Consider the following 15,470-nt stretch of genomic DNA (forward strand, 5'->3'; position numbering starts at 1 on the left):
TCTATCTGGCTTCCCCTGCTATTATTGTTCATGTGCTAACTCCGTCTATTCTGCCTCTTTCATCCCTGCCTTTCTTCCTGCAGAGAGTGGACAGTGCTTTATCAGCCTGCACCCTAGACTCCTTCCCTCCCTAGTTCCATGGGACTGACCCCAAAACTATGGGTCATGAATACCCTCTTGAAGACCTAACTGGAATGTGCGGCTGTCTCTGATCCTCAGTATTCTCTCTGGTGATGTACCACAGTTCTATACTCAATTTCCTACAAATGTGTCCCAGCCCCTCTGTCCCTTGCTAGCTACCCAGGCCACCTAGGGTCTGGTGTAGGCCATGAGTGTAGAAGATGGGGGTGTGCCAGGCCTAGCCCGCCCAAGACAGGCTCGCTGGACCCTGTTGCTCTTCCTGTCCACTGCCATGTATGGTGCCCATGCACCATTCTTAGCACTGTGCCATGTGGATGGCCGCGTGCCCTTCCGGCCCTCCTCAGCTGTGTTACTCACTGAGCTGACCAAGCTCCTGTTGTGCGCCTTCTCCCTCCTGGTAGGCTGGCAAACATGGCCCCAGGGCATGCCACCCTGGCGCCAGGCTGTGCCTTTTGCACTGTCAGCCCTGCTCTATGGCGCCAACAACAACCTGGTGATTTATCTGCAGCGCTACATGGACCCCAGCACCTATCAGGTGCTGAGCAATCTCAAGATTGGAAGCACAGCTCTATTGTACTGCCTCTGCCTTGGGCATCGCCTCTCTGCGCGTCAGGGCTTGGCGCTGCTGCTGCTGATGGCTGCAGGAGCCTGCTATGCATCAGGTGGCTTTCAGGAACCTGTGAACACCCTTCCTGGGCCCGCGTCAGCAGCCGGAGCCCATCCCATGCCCTTGCATATCACTCCACTGGGACTTCTGCTCCTCATCCTATACTGCCTCATCTCCGGCTTGTCCTCCGTGTACACGGAGCTGATCATGAAGCGACAGCGGTTGCCCTTGGCTCTTCAGAACCTCTTCCTCTACACTTTTGGGGTGATCCTGAACTTTGGACTGTATGCTGGCAGTGGCCCAGGCCCGGGCTTCCTGGAGGGCTTCTCTGGATGGGCAGTGCTTGTGGTGCTGAACCAGGCAGTCAATGGGCTGCTCATGTCGGCTGTCATGAAGCATGGCAGCAGCATCACACGCCTCTTCATCGTGTCCTGCTCGCTCGTGGTCAACGCTGTGCTGTCAGCGGTACTACTCCAGCTGCAGCTCACAGCCATCTTCTTCCTGGCCGCACTGCTCATCGGTCTGGCTGTGTGCTTGTACTATGGTAGCCCCTAAGTCTTTGACCACCTCCACTCACTTGTGACTGTGTAGATTAAATGCAACCACCAGAGTCACCTCCCATCCCCCTGCAATCCCCAGCAGCCCCATAACAAGTGCCTTGTAGGAGAAGCTAAGGTGTCCAGGTTAGCCTTTGCATGTTCAGGTGGGAGAGTTACCCCCAGGAGGCATAAAGAGTGGACTCGGTTAAGGAAATGCCTAACTGCACTCCGGTATTCCTTCGTACTCAAGAGGTGGGATCCCCAAACCCAGGCCTGTCCTTGACGATCCCTGCCTTGTCCTGCATGGACATGGCTGCTTCAAATGAAGCTTCAGTCCTCTTACCTGCTGTGGTCACTCCTGAAGACTCTGTCCCGAATGCTCCAGCCCAGCATGATTTCCACATAAAGATGCGTAGTTTGCCCCCTGCACAGAGCTGTTCCCCTCACCCACCTGTTATTCTGGAGGGGTCAGAGGAGGCTGGGGCTTGACTCATCTCAGGGAACATTGCCCCTGGGCCCTGGCTTAAGCCTACACTCCTGACCCCTGTGCCAACTCGAGAGCCCTGTTGAAGCCTTTACCTCTGAAGCACTTAGGAGGTTCTGTTCTTTCCACTCTCCATGGTGTCCTCGCTTCAACAGCTTGGGAGGGCTCTGCAGAGTAACCAGGGACCAGGTCCAGAAAATGTTTATAGCCAATCAGTGTCTAACTACTTCAGCAATAAGGTCTTAATAAAGCGTTCTAGGGTGTGGGGTGCTTCCTACAACCATTTACAGTTGTTCTGTTTTCTGTGTTTCCTCCCCTCAGTCATGATTTTACTGAGTTTCCTAAGTAGTTTTGGAGGAACGTCTAGAGTGGGAGGAAAGGATTCTCCCAGCTGTTGCCAGTGTCAGTGTTCATTTTGGGAGCTCGGTGGATCTGAGAAGGGTTTTGTCCAGTTATGGTGGGACATGCCCATGATCCCAGCTCTGTGAGGCAAAGCAGGATGACCTCAGGCTTAAGGTCAGGCTGAACTGCTTGATGAGACCCTGTCTCAATAGAACCATTGAGAGGGTGTGATGACACAAACGTGTGACTCTGCTTGGGAGATAGAGGCAGGACTGCGAGTACAGTGGAGCTGGTCTAGTGGTTACGATTGTATGTTTCTCTGTAAAGAACCCAAGTTCAGTTCCCAGGCACCTGTAACTCCACCTCCAGGGGGTCTGGCACCTCAGGCCTCCACGGCAGTCACATACCCACCCACCAACACACAAAGATAGTTTCTTTTAAAATGAAAGGCCAGCCTAGGCCACGTTTTTAATTATCCTCGAAGAAAAAGAAAACGAAGGGCTGAGATTCGTGTTCAGGAGCCAAGTACTTGCTTACATGTGCAAGGCCCTGTGTTTGAGCCCCAGTACTGAAGAATTTTTTTTTCTTTTAATCACCTTAAGCTCTGAGGAATTTAAGAGATTCTTGAGTCTAGAAAATACTCATCCCAGCAGGACGAATTAGGCTAGAAAACACTTAAGTCCACAAATGTGTCTTGGGGCAGGATTTTGCATCATAGTCCAGGCTAGCCTGGAATGAAGTCTATAGCCCAGGCTATCCACAAATTAGAAGCAGCCTCAGCCTCTGGAATGCAGAGTTTATGGGCATGAGATGGCATACCCAGCCACTGTTTTGACTCGTACTCTGGTTCTGATACCTGTAATCATCTGTCCTTTGGAATCCTGGCCAGGAAACGGTCAGATCCTGCTCTTGTGGTAGAACACTGGGTGGGCTTTTCAAAGCAAGAGCTGGATTGTATCCTGATGCCAGCATACAATCCCAGTACTCTGAAGTTGGGGGCAGGAAAGCCAGTAAGTAAAGATCATTCATTGTTAGTTTAAAGCAAGTTCCAGGTCAGCCTGGGCTATATGAGACCAGGTCTCAAAAGAGAAAAGGTGGCAGAGTTTGAGCTGTAGTTCAAAGGTAGAGAAGACGCTTGGTGTGCAGAGGCCTTGGGTTCTATCCCCAGCCCAGGAGGAAGAGAATGGTCCCTCAGCTACTTAGCTGACTGTCCTTGGGCAGTTACTAGGACGGGTTTTCTCTGAATGAGGGTCAAATGGCACAAACACAGGAGAGCTGAAAAAACCTTCTAGGTATTGGGCACTTAGCAGAGATTGGTAAAAGGAGACAGGGTTAGTGGTGGTGTTGGTAGGTTTCTGTAATGAAAGCCATCTTGGTTGGTATGCCCCACCTTCCTCTCGCTTCTGGGCCTTCATGAATGAGGACAAAGGAAGGTAGCCCTGGAGTGTTGTGGATCAGATGTCTCTCCAGGCAGGACTCCAGCACGGCTGGCCCTGTCTGCACTCTGCTCAAGCTGCTGGTTCTGGGCCTGGAGTTGTTGATTCTTCAAGGCCAGATCAATGGAGCCTTGGAGGATGCCAGCCAGCAGACTGCGGTAGTGATGCTCTGTGACCATGGCTTTCTCCTCCCACATCCTCTGCCATGCTTGGAATACCTGCATGCAGATTCAGAGGAGCTTCGTGGGCCATGAGCCTTGGCACCAACTTAAGGCCTGCCCTTTGTCTCCACTAACCTGCAGCAAGTGGCACGTCCGAGCACGGGTGGCCTGTACATACAAGTCATATAGGACCACCAGATCTTGCTCTGCCACATCCCGTTCTGCCTGCAGGGCTTCCACCTGAAGTTTTAGCACTGCCTGCTCCTTACGTTGACTCTCTCTCCCCATGCAAGCCTGCAAAAATAAGTTGTGCTTTTCGGTGGGTACCACCTCTGTGCAAGGCCTTGTGCTAAATATTTCATGCATATGATCTCATTTAATCCTTAACAGCCTTAGGACAAAGTTTCCCTTTTGTAGATTTGCAAACAGTGCATCAAGGACATAATCTAGTTGACCAAATTTCCATGGTTACCGCTGGACAGAGCTGAAATGACACATGCTTTCAAGAGTTCCCAGTCCTCACTAGTGTTAAATCCAGACCCAGAGGTGTGACACACTGTCTCTGTAACCTTTCTGACAACACTTGCTAGGCTCTAGCCAGACAGAACAATTCCTGGTCTCAATTTTGCTGCTGTTTCCCTCTGCTTTGCTTACAATTTTGCCTCACCTGAGAACACGTCCCCACCCACCACATACACAAGTGTGTTTGTTTGTTTGTTGAAATTTGTGTGTGTGTGTGTGTGTGTGTGTGTGTGTGTAGGGAGAGGATGGGAATGAGACAAGGTCTTCTTTAAATGCCAAACTGACCTTGAACTCTCCTGCCTATACCTCCTGGGTGCTAAGAGGCCCATACCATGGTAGTGGTATGTGGCCACATCTTTTACCTCTTAACAATTGTTTTACTGAGCACCCTCGAGGATCTAACTCCTGGGCTGATTCTAGTTTATCTCTGGGTCTCTTCTTAGGCCCAGTGTCCTCTGACTACCCAGTCCAGCCTGGGTAAAGTGGACCTCATTGTTCCCACCTTCCTGTAGCTGTCCATCATAGCAAACAGCACCTAATATGGCCTCTTCTATGTTCCACAAGGCTGAGATGGGTGTGGCATGCACATGGACCAGTGGTTATGATCCCGTCTAGTCCTTGCTACAGTGTCTGACCTAGGACAAGGAGCCTCAGGTCCCACACTTCTCCTTCCTCACCTCTTCTGCCACGGTGCCTTTGATCTGTTCACAGGCCACTTCCTTCCGGTGTTCCAAATGTTTCAGCTCTTCCTGGATCCTCATCTGGTGTTCCTCTCGAAGTCTCTGCCTCCGGGCCTGGGCCAGAGAGAACTGCAGGGCCACATCTGGGACCTGATGGGCCTAAATGGCATCATTTGAGGCTTAGAATGCAGGGCATGAATACATCTGGAACAAACACCAACCTTTCCAACAGAACTTCAGTGCTACAGCTGAACCCAGGATCTAACTGGCCTGGGAGAATCCATAGACTGAGATGAGACTCGGGAGGCTGCCAGTGGAGAGAGGGGAGAGCCCGTCTGCTGATGGGTCCTGTAGTAGTGTAAGACCCCACCACTATGATCCATACCAGTAGGTCAGCAGCTCCTCCCCATGATCCTGCCTATGAGATCCAGGAAACCTTTAGGTCATTGTCCAAAGAAGCTCCATTCCTCCCTGACAGGACTTGAGGACCTCTAATTCCCCCAGATTTTCTGTTGTTTTGGGGGGTATGTGAAGTGTTACTACCTGTTCCTCACAGTGCCCAAGGGGATGCTTTAGGCGGAGCCCAGACCCTAGAAATCCTCTTCTTCCTGCCTCTAGAGGAAAATGTCATTAGTCACTTAAAAGTACACACACAGACACACACACTCACACACACACACACACACACACACACACACACACACACACACACTCACACACACACACACACTGCAGAGGGGACGAATAGCAATGCAAATAAAGCCCAGGGCAGTAAAACACTTGCCAAGGCGGAGCAGGGCAGGGAGACTACGATAAGCCCAATTCCCTATCCCAGGCCAGTAAAAATAGGCTGTGAATATGCAATTGCAAAAAAGGGAGAAGAGGACAGGCATGGTGGCATATGTCCATAACCCCAGAACTCAGGAGCCACAAATAGTAGGATCTCAAGGAGTTCAAGACCAGCCAGGGATACATAGTGAGACTCTGTCTCAAAAAGAAAACAAAAGAGAAGAGAAAGGAAGGGAAAGAAAAGACAAACAAACAAAAGAAAGAAAGGGGCTGGGTTCAACCACCGTGAAGCAAGTCCTGGAAGACAGTGCCCCGTTTTGGACAAGAAAGGCTTTGTCTAAAGCACTGATTCTCAACCTGTGGGTCGCGACCCCTAGTGACTCAAAGGAAAGTTGCTTGTAGAGGGTTGACTACCATCGGGAAAACACAGATGTTTCCACTGTGAGTCATAACAGCAACAATGTTACAGTTAGGGATATAGCAATGAAAATAATTTTATGGTTGGGGGGACATCACCACACAAGGGATTGTATTAAAGATCGCAGCATGGGAACGATTGAGGAGCACAGGACCCTCAGGAATCAGAGCATCCCGTCCCAGGGCCTGCAGAGAGATGCCTTTGGGCTGCTCACATTTCCTTTTTGCTTACCTGACAAATGAGCAGAGTGTCTTCCCTGCTTACAGTAGTTCAGTGGCTCGCCTTTAACCTTCAAGAGACAGACGGAATGTCTCCTTAGATTTACAAAGCCTGTGTGCCCTGGCTGTCTCCAGCTCCATTCTAGTCCTAACTCTGTCTCTGTTCTCCAGCAAATTACGTTGCCTGCAGTTCCCCAGAGATATCAAGTGTCTGCTGGTTTCAGTTTCTGCCTAGAATGTCCTTCACTGTCTTTATAAACTCCATCAGAACTCACTTCCTAGGAGATCTTGCTTTCCTCAGTTTTCAAGGCGTATTGATGTCTCATAGAGTCAAGTTGCCAAGCTTTTCAGAGCACTGACCGCAGCAATGTAATTGTCTCTTCTCAGACTAAATTCTACCAGGGCAGGGAACTCCTGGGGCTAACGTGTACCGAGCATGTGATGCATGGTCAATAAATATTTGGGAATCAATAAATAAGTGGAGGGCTGGAGAGATGGCTCAGCAGTTAAGAGCACTGACTACTCTGCCAGAGGCCCTGAGTTCAATTCCCAGCAACCACAGGGTGGCTCACAACCATCTGTAATAGGATCTAGTGTGTGTCTGAAGACAGCTGCAGTGTACTCATATAAATAAAAAATAAATAAATCTTTGAAAAATCAATCAATCAATCAATAGAATGTTCCGTAAACAAAGAAGAGGAAGGCTGACGTGTATGGAGCCCCCAGGAGTTAGGATGAGAAGATGTACCTGGGGTTCAAGGAGCCTCACAGTCTCATCCCTTGCCCCTTTGTGGGTGTGGCTTCTTGGGCCCCAGGCTTTTACAACCTAGGAGGAAAGGACTGGAGTGGGTACTGGCCCCTCCGATGAAGGTGTCCCCATGTCCCACCTTGCTCACCTGTAGTTCCCAGAGTGCCCTTCCTAGTTGGTTCAACCCACTGTCTGTCAAGGCGTCTCCAAGAAGGCCTAAGCGCAGCATCTTTAGGGTGGCCCTGCGGGCCCTCATCTCCTCTACTGCATTCCATAGGGTGGGCTTCACATCATTCACCTGCATCCTCTTTCTTGAGGCCCCCAACAAAGCATTCTGGAGCAAACTCAGGGAGCTACCTAGAAAGAGACAACACACTAGACTACTCTTTTCTGCACCGCAAAGCACACTGACTATATACTATACACTATACACTGTACACTATACACTGTACACTATACACTATACACTATACACTATACACTATACACTATACACTATACACTATATACTATATACTATATACTATATACTATATACTATATACTATATACTATATACTCTATCATGGGCTGTTTATCAAAATCAACCTAACCCTTTCCAGGTCTGGTAGCCCTGTCACCCTAGCTACTCTGGTGGCCGAGGCAAGTTCAAGGCTTAGTTTTGAAACTTAGTGAACCCATCTGAAAACAAAAAATCAAAGTGGCTAGGATGTAGCTCAGTAGTAGACTTACTTGCCTAGTATGTGTTAGGTTCCTAGGTTCGATCCCCATTCTAAAACTATCATATCTTCTTCATAGTCATCATCACCATCATCACCACCACCACCATCATCATCTTCTGAGCATCTAATAATTCCTATTTAACTTTCACTGTGTTTGATGGGCCTGTGCTCTGACTGCTTTTGGATTTATCTTTTTATCCACAGCAACTCTAAACCATCTGCCTCTTGAAGCCTGTGCCATCAATCAGAACATAAACCTAACCTGTAGATAAACACGTCTGCCCTCCCTGCAAACATAAGTTCGTTTTATATTCTGATTAATATCTTGAGGGTATGAGATGCTCCGACTTATCTTTTTCTACCAAGCTAGGGACAGGGGGACGTCTGGGAACTGCCGGCCAAATGAATGTTTGTTGGTTGTGGAGACAGAGGGTCAGACTGTTTTTTTTTTTTTTAAACTTAATGAAAAATTTGAAACAGACCAATATAAGACATCCATCTACCTACCTCCAACTTTAACTGCTGCCCCCTCCCACGTCAGATGTTGGGAATCGATTCTAAGGCCTTAAGTACCCGGGCAAAGCCGGGCGTGGTGGCGCACGCCTTTAATCCCAGCACTTGGGAGGCAGAGGCAGGCGGATCTCTGAGTTCGAGGCCAGCCTGGTCTACAAAGTGAGTGCCAGGACAGCCAGGTCTACACAGAAAAACCCTGTCTCGAAAAACCAAAAAAAAAAAAAAAAAAGTACCCGGGCAAGTGCTTTAACGGGAAGCTGTCCTCCAACCGTTTGATGATGATGTTGTTTTCCAGCCTTTTGCACCTGAGGCCATCTGGCTGTGTAACTCATTCTGGCCTGAGTTTGCAGTCCTCCTACCCCAGTCTTCTGAGTGATGGGATTACAGGCGTGTGTCACTGTGCTCAGCTTCATTGCCGTGGCTTTCTAATCTACAGCCCCCACTGTACTCTCCCCCAAATCTCTGGCATTACAGCTTCAAAGCCCTCGTCTGCAATGGATGAGTGAAAGCTGAGTTTTCTCCTCCGTGGTCCTTTCTTCATCTACAAATTAGGCCTGCTTCTCTCTCATGGGTGAATCAGATCTATGTTCCAGGATGTGGCTGACTACTCCTGCAATCCCAGAACTCAGGATGCTGAGGCAGGCAGATTTTCAGGAGTTCAAGGTCAGCATGGGCTACAATGAGACTCCGTTGAAGAGAACAGGGTGTCAAAATGCTTGATAAAAATCCCAAATGTGCAACCACCAAACCCAGACACTATTGCATATGCCAGAAAGATTTTGCTGACAGGACCCTGTTATAGCTATCTCTTGTGAGGCTATGCCAGTGCCTCACAAGATAATACAGGTAAATACAGAAGTGGAGGCTCACAGTCATCTATTAGATGGAACACAGGGCCCTTAATGAAGGAGCTAGAGAAAGTACCCAAGGAGCTAAAGGGATCTGCAACCCTATAGGTGGGACAACACTATGAACTAACCAGTACCTCCCAGAGCTTGTGTCTCTAACTGCATATGTAGCAGAGGATGACCTAGTCGGCCATCATTGGGAGGAGAAGCCCTTGGTCTTGCAAAGATCATATGCCCCAGTACAGGGGAATGCCAGGGCCAGGAAGCAGGAGAGGGTGGGTTGGGGAGCAGGGCAGGGGGAGGGTGTAGGGGACTTTCGGGATAGCATTTGAAATGTAAATGAAGAAAATATCTAATAAAAAAAATCCCGACTGTAGTGGCAAACAACTATAACCCTCATACGCGAGAAGCTGACAGAAAGATGGTAAATTCCACCTAACCTGGACTACGTATATACTTCAAGAACAACCTGAGCCACATAGGGAGACTGTTCCAAAGGGCAGGAGAGGAAAAAAGTTTGGTAAGTTGTTGAAACTCTCCAAGGTTAAGGGTTCGAGGCTGGTTTTCCTATTAGCTTTGCCCTTGCGGCTTCTGACAGTGGCATGCTGGCCATGATGGACCTTCTTGAATGCTGGCCCACCCAGAGAATCAGGCAATCTCACTGGGCTACAAGTGGGCGGGGACTGGCTGATTAATAGTCTGAAGCATGCTGAAACTTTCCGAAGGACCCCACCCCACACTCTCAGCTACCTCGGGGGTCCAGACGAAGAAGTACACCTCTGTAGCTGTTTGCTTCCAGGAGCCAGGAGATGATCCAAGGCAGAGAGCCCTCCACCTCCTCACCAGCAGCCGCACCAGCCAGTACTTGCAGCAGGGGGCAGTCTCTGCCAGGGGGAGGGAAGAAAGGCAAGGAATGCCCCAGGGTAGATGGGAGGAGTAATGCTGGCCAGAAGTACCCGTCGAGATAGATTGTTAAAACTTTCTTTGTACCACCAGCGGTTAATGGGAATTGCTGCCCTTGCAGAGGACCTGGGTCCAAGTCCCAGCATCCATGTCAGGAGGTTCAACATCCTCTTCTGGCCTCCGTAGGCACTGGGCATATGTGATGCACATATAGATAAGCAGTCATGTACATATGAATAAAAATAAATGAATTTTTAAAAGACTTACATAATAAAAGAAAGAATATCTCAGAATATCCTGGCATTCAGGTTACTTTTGCCCCTTTATTTGTTTTGACTTTGTTTTTAGACACTTCTGAATTTGGCAATATTCCCATGATGCTTACACACCTTGCAAATTGGCCTGAAATGACTATTTGCTGTGACTACTCCAAGTCTTCATTATTTTTGAACATTGAGGGAACAGGTCATAAAGACGGGCTGGCTACTTGGGGATGGTCCAGTTTCAGCTTCAGACATTTAGATTCATATCCATACTTTGGCCTCAACCTCACTTCCCAACGTCACAAGACCCCCCTGAGGCTTACGGGTCTCCTGGAAGCTGCAAGATCCTCAAGGTACCTCGCCACAGTTGCTGGGTCTCCGGCCCAGGGCAGGACATGGTAAGAGTGAGCAGAGAGCAGGCCCTGCTGAGGACAGGAGCAGCTCAGGAAGGAATCCTAGATTACCTGAGGGTAAGTGGGTGACAGATGTCTGGTCCTCACCTGCCTTCACCCCCAGCAGCCTTTAGGTACATCTCAGAGGCAGCTTGGGCATCAGACACTTCCACTTCACTGGCATCTTTCACCACCCTAAAGTAAGGGGAAGCTGAACACAGCCTTTCATAGTCTGTGCTATGCAACAACCTCTGAGTGTGAAGCCCATGACAGTGTCTGAGGCACACAAGGATCACTCCAAAGACTCAGAGTTCAGTATACCTCCTTAAGTGTCTCTCATCTTCCTAACTTTTTTTTTTTAAAGATGTATTTATTATTATATGTAAGTACACTGTAGCTGTCTTCAGACACTCCAGAAGAGGGCGCCAGATCTCGTTACAGACGGTTGTGAGCCACCATGTGGTTGCTGGGATTTGAACTCTGGACCTTTGGAAGAGCAGTCGGGTGCTCTTACCCACTGAGCCATCTCACCAGCCACCCCTAACTTTTTTTATTATTATTATTTTTATCTTTTTTTTTAACCTCCTGTGATCTTCCCAGGAAGGGGAACAGATTAGTCAGGACCATTTCAAAGATGGGAAAAACTGTTCACTGAGGTATTCAGGACCACTCAGTGTGATACTGGACTAACTCCAGCCATGAAGGTGGGCATGAGAGTTGAAATATATTTGATATGAGGGCAATAAGTTATATAGGTGTGGGGTAAAGGAAAGAGGGTGGAAAGAGAATTCTGGGAGCCCATCTAGACCCAAGTAAACGTGCCTGCAAGCTCAGGGCTTCCTTTTCCTGGGATGGCAGAGTAGAAACCTCTAGTAGCTTATCTTGAAGATGTCACTGTGGCTTTAAGGCATGCACCCTGTCCCATTGAGTCTCAACACTTACAAGCCCAGAGGGACAACATCCAGTACTGGCAGGTCCTCCACACATGGGGAAAGCAGGTCCCGAGCCTGTCCACTACGGCTAATCTAGGATTACACAAAAACAACTGTCACAAGCTAAGCCTTTTCCCTCCTGTGGGTCTCACGATCAAGAATTTTTGGCCAAGCTGGGCGTGGTGGCGCACGTCTTTAATCCCAGCACTCGGGAGGCAGAGGCAGGCGGATTTCTGAGTTCGAGGCCAGCCTGGTCTACAAAGTGAGCTCCAGGACAGCCAGGACTACACAGAGAAACCCTGTCTCGAAAAAAAAAAAAAAAGAATTTTTGGCCATTAGAATGAATGGAAATCTGCAACTGGCAGGGGTGGGGAAGTAGGGGGGCATCTCAAGGACGTGCCGGAGACCTGGGATAGGAGAGACACCCAAGAAGCAATGAGAGTGACTTTAGCTGTGCATCTCAACATCGGGAATATGGAACCTGAAGATGCCACCTACTGTAGCCAGGCAGGAATCCCAGTGGAGCGATAGGGACCCCAGCCTACCCACAAAACCCTTGATCTGAAATTTATCTTGTCTACAAGAAATGCAGGAATGGGGGACGGAGCAGTGTGTCAGGGAATGGCCAAGCAATATCCAGCCCAACTAGAGACCCCATCCCTGACACTATTAACGATGCTCTGTTGTCCTTGCAGACAGGAATCTAGCATGGCTGTCCTCTAAGAGGCCCCACCCAGCAGCTGACACAGATGGATGCTGATACCCACAGCCAAACAGTGGGTGGAGCTTGGAGCTTGGGGGTGGAGCTTATGGAAGAGTTGTGGGAAGGGACTGAGGACCCTGAAGGGAATAGGAACTCCACAGGAAGACCAACAGAGTCAACTAACCTGGACCCTTGGGGCTCTCAGAGACTGAACCAGCAACCAAAGAGCACACAGGGGCTGGACCTAGCCCTCCCACCCCCGCACAGATGTAGCAGGGTGTACAGCTTGGTCTTCATGTGGGTCCCGAACAACTGGAGTGGGACCTATCCCAAAAGCTGTTGCCTGTCTGTGGAATATGTTCTTCTACCCCTGGGCTCCCTTGTCTGGCCTCAGTGGGAAAGAATACACCTAGCCACGAAGAAACTTGATGTGCCAGGGTAGGGAGATACCCAGGGGGCCTCCACCCTCTCAGAGGAGGAGGGGAGGGAGGATGGGAGTAAGGATTGTGGGAGGGGGTAACCAGGAAGGGGGGGCAGTGATTGGGATGTAAAGTGAATGAATAAAAATAAAGAAAACGAAGGAAGGAAGGGAGGGAGGGAGGGAGGGAGAGAGGGAGGGAGGGAGGGAGGGAGGACGGGAGGAAGGAAGGAAGGAAGGAAGGAAGGAAGGAAGGAAGGAAGGAAGGAAGGAAGGAAGGAAGGATTGGAGAAAGAAAAAGTGTACCCTAGCTGGAGTAGCAGAGTGAGTCTGGACCCATCCCTCTTCTCACTCTCCCCAAGCATCTCAGTTGGGGCGCGCGCGCGCGCGCGCGTGTGTGTGTGTGTGTGTGTGTGTGTGTGTGTGTGTGTGTGTGTGTTCCTGTGGTGTCACTTAGCTCCGCCTTCCCACTTTTCCTTTGGCCCTTCTCCCACTCCCCGCCCTGCACCCCTCCCCTCCCCCCTCACCTGCAGCAGACCGAGAGTGCAAAGCACAGGGACAGAGCTGCAGAGAGGCAGAGCTTCTTCAAACAGCATCTGCAGGACCTGATGTAGGGAGAGACACTCAGTGGGGATGAAGAAACATCCTTCTGCCCCCTGGCACTTCCTGAGAATGAAGTCTATATAACATGCCCTGTGCCGGTGCTGGTTCCATGGTAGACAGAACAGATAGGGTTCAAGTCCCCAACTCCAGACCTCATGCCCTGAAGGCAGACAAGCAAGCAGGCATCTTCAGCAGGCCTTTCTGTTACTAGTAGTGGATGTGGTAAGGTTCTGAGGTAGCCAATTTGATTTGGGGATATTTTTATTTTATTTTATTTTATATTTTTTCTAAGATTTTATTTTATTATTATATTTAAGTACACTGTAGCTGTCTTCAGACACACCAGAAGAGGGCGTCAGATCTCACTACAGACGGTTGTGAGCCCCCATATGGTTGCTGGGATTTGAACTCAGGACCTCTGGAGGAGCAGTCAGTGCTCTTAACCACTGAGCCATCTCTCCAGCCCATGGGGATATTTTTTTTTTTTTTTTTTTTTTTTTTGGCTTTTCTAAACAGGGTTTCTCTGTATAGCCCTGACTGTCCTGGAACTCACTTTGTAGACCAGGCTGGCCTCGAACTCAGAAATCCACCTGCCTCTGCCTCCCGAGTGCTGGGATTAAAGGCGTGGGTCACCACGCCCAGCTCCCATGGGGATTTTTTTTTTTTTTTTTTTTTTTTGGTTTTTCGAGACAGGGTTTTTCTGTATAGCCCTGGCTGTCCTGGAACTCACTTTGTAGACCAGGCTGGCCTCGAACTCAGAAATCCGCCTGCCTCTGCCTCCCGAGTGCTGGGATTAAAGGCGTGCGCCACCACGCCCGGCTTCATGGGGATATTTTTAATGAAACCTTGGTAGTAAAGCTTTCAAGTGTGGTATCTGTGGTGTTACAAGAAGTGTAGATGTTATAGCTCCTAGGGATCTGATCTGTGGTGCAGCTTCTCCCAGGTTCACTCATCCATGAGACAGGCTTTCCATCTTGTCTTCTCCACTGCATGAAGTAGCCTTGGTAAAATGTCCTTCAAAATGACCACAGTGGCATCTAAGCTGTCCCTAGTCTGGCTGGAGTGAGCAGGCAAAGATTTCCCAAATAATACTTGAACATCAGGATCCCCGTGTGCTGGTGGGTCCTTACCTGTGGCACAAACCTGGGTGCCTCTGTTTCCTGGCCCTGAAGCAGGAGGGTTGTATTATACCCTTGTCCCACAGAGGCCAGCATGGGTTGGACTTGTGTCAATAGCTCCTGCTCTGCTTCCTGTAAGGAACACACAGGCACATCCCTCTGTGTGTTGCCCTGAGCAATCAAGACTGGATCACTCAGAATCCCACGTTGCAGAGGCCTGAGAGCTCCCATTCTCCTCCCCTCCCCCGTCCCTTTCTTAGAACCCCTACCTGAGCAGCGCCGGGGCCCAGCACTCTGTCAAAGGTGAAGCGTTGTTCCTGTGGGCACAGCATGGGGCATGGGTCAGTAGTGGCATATTCATCTTCCCCTGTTCCCCTCATCCCACATCATCTACCTGAGGCTCCAGAGTGCCTGGCTGAAGTAGGCGAAGGCTCTTGGGTCTCTCCAAAAGAAATGTGGGGCCATGGGTCTCCTTGGGGTCTGAGAGAGGTTGCCATGTCAGCGTTCATAACAGAAGATGAGCTCGCGGGCTCACCGCCCTTGCCTTCGCTCTCAACCTCCACCCTGAGCCGGCTGAGCCCGGCTTCTTTCAGAAGGCTCTCCAGCGCCCTCCTTAGGCCTTCTTCTTCTTCTTCTTTTTTTTTTCTTCTTTTGAATGTAATTTGGAGAATTAAACTTGGGGCCCCTCACTCACTAGGCAAGTATTCTACCTCTCAACTCCATTTCCAAATCTACCTTTTTTTAGACAGGTTTATACAGAGCTATGAATCAAACCCAGGGTTTCATGCATGCTAGGCAAGCAACACCCGTCCCCCACGACACTCTTACCTGACTCCTGACTTGACACCACTTCTACCACCACAGTCAGTTTGCCAGGTGGGATAGAAGATTCAAAGTGGGCCCCTTGAGAGTACGGAGCTGCCTGGCCCACAGCAGCCCCTGTGCTCACCACCTTTCCAGTCTCCATGGC

The 15,470-nt window shown here is 49.6% G+C and overlaps 2 protein-coding genes across 2 annotated transcripts; one reads left to right on the forward strand and one right to left on the reverse strand.

Annotated features, from left to right (window-relative positions):
• Positions 1-328: 328 nt before the first annotated feature.
• On the forward strand, positions 329-2,054 carry Slc35a4 (solute carrier family 35 member A4). Its single transcript, XM_085833569.1, has one exon. It carries the CDS (start codon positions 329-331, stop codon positions 1,301-1,303), a length of 975 nt encoding a protein of 324 aa, XP_085689695.1. The 3' UTR covers positions 1,304-2,054.
• A 524-nt stretch (positions 2,055-2,578) lies between these two features.
• On the reverse strand, positions 2,579-15,051 carry LOC110285148 (uncharacterized). Its single transcript, XM_085833568.1, has 15 exons — positions 14,895-15,051; positions 14,770-14,817; positions 14,513-14,632; positions 13,307-13,384; positions 11,669-11,751; positions 10,835-10,921; positions 10,658-10,756; positions 9,919-10,052; positions 7,234-7,442; positions 7,086-7,163; positions 6,351-6,408; positions 5,456-5,526; positions 4,910-5,071; positions 3,846-4,004; positions 2,579-3,767 (listed from the first exon to the last, which is right to left on the reverse strand). The coding sequence occupies exons 3-15, from the start codon at positions 14,594-14,596 to the stop codon at positions 3,525-3,527; spliced, it is 1,545 nt and encodes a 514-aa protein (XP_085689694.1). The 5' UTR covers positions 14,597-14,632; positions 14,770-14,817; positions 14,895-15,051; the 3' UTR covers positions 2,579-3,524.
• Between the last annotated feature and the right edge of the window lie 419 nt (positions 15,052-15,470).

Source organism: Mus caroli, unplaced genomic scaffold, assembly GCF_978045245.1.
Source record: "Mus caroli unplaced genomic scaffold, Mus_caroli_1 scaffold_19, whole genome shotgun sequence".
Taxonomy (NCBI): domain Eukaryota; kingdom Metazoa; phylum Chordata; class Mammalia; order Rodentia; family Muridae; genus Mus; species Mus caroli.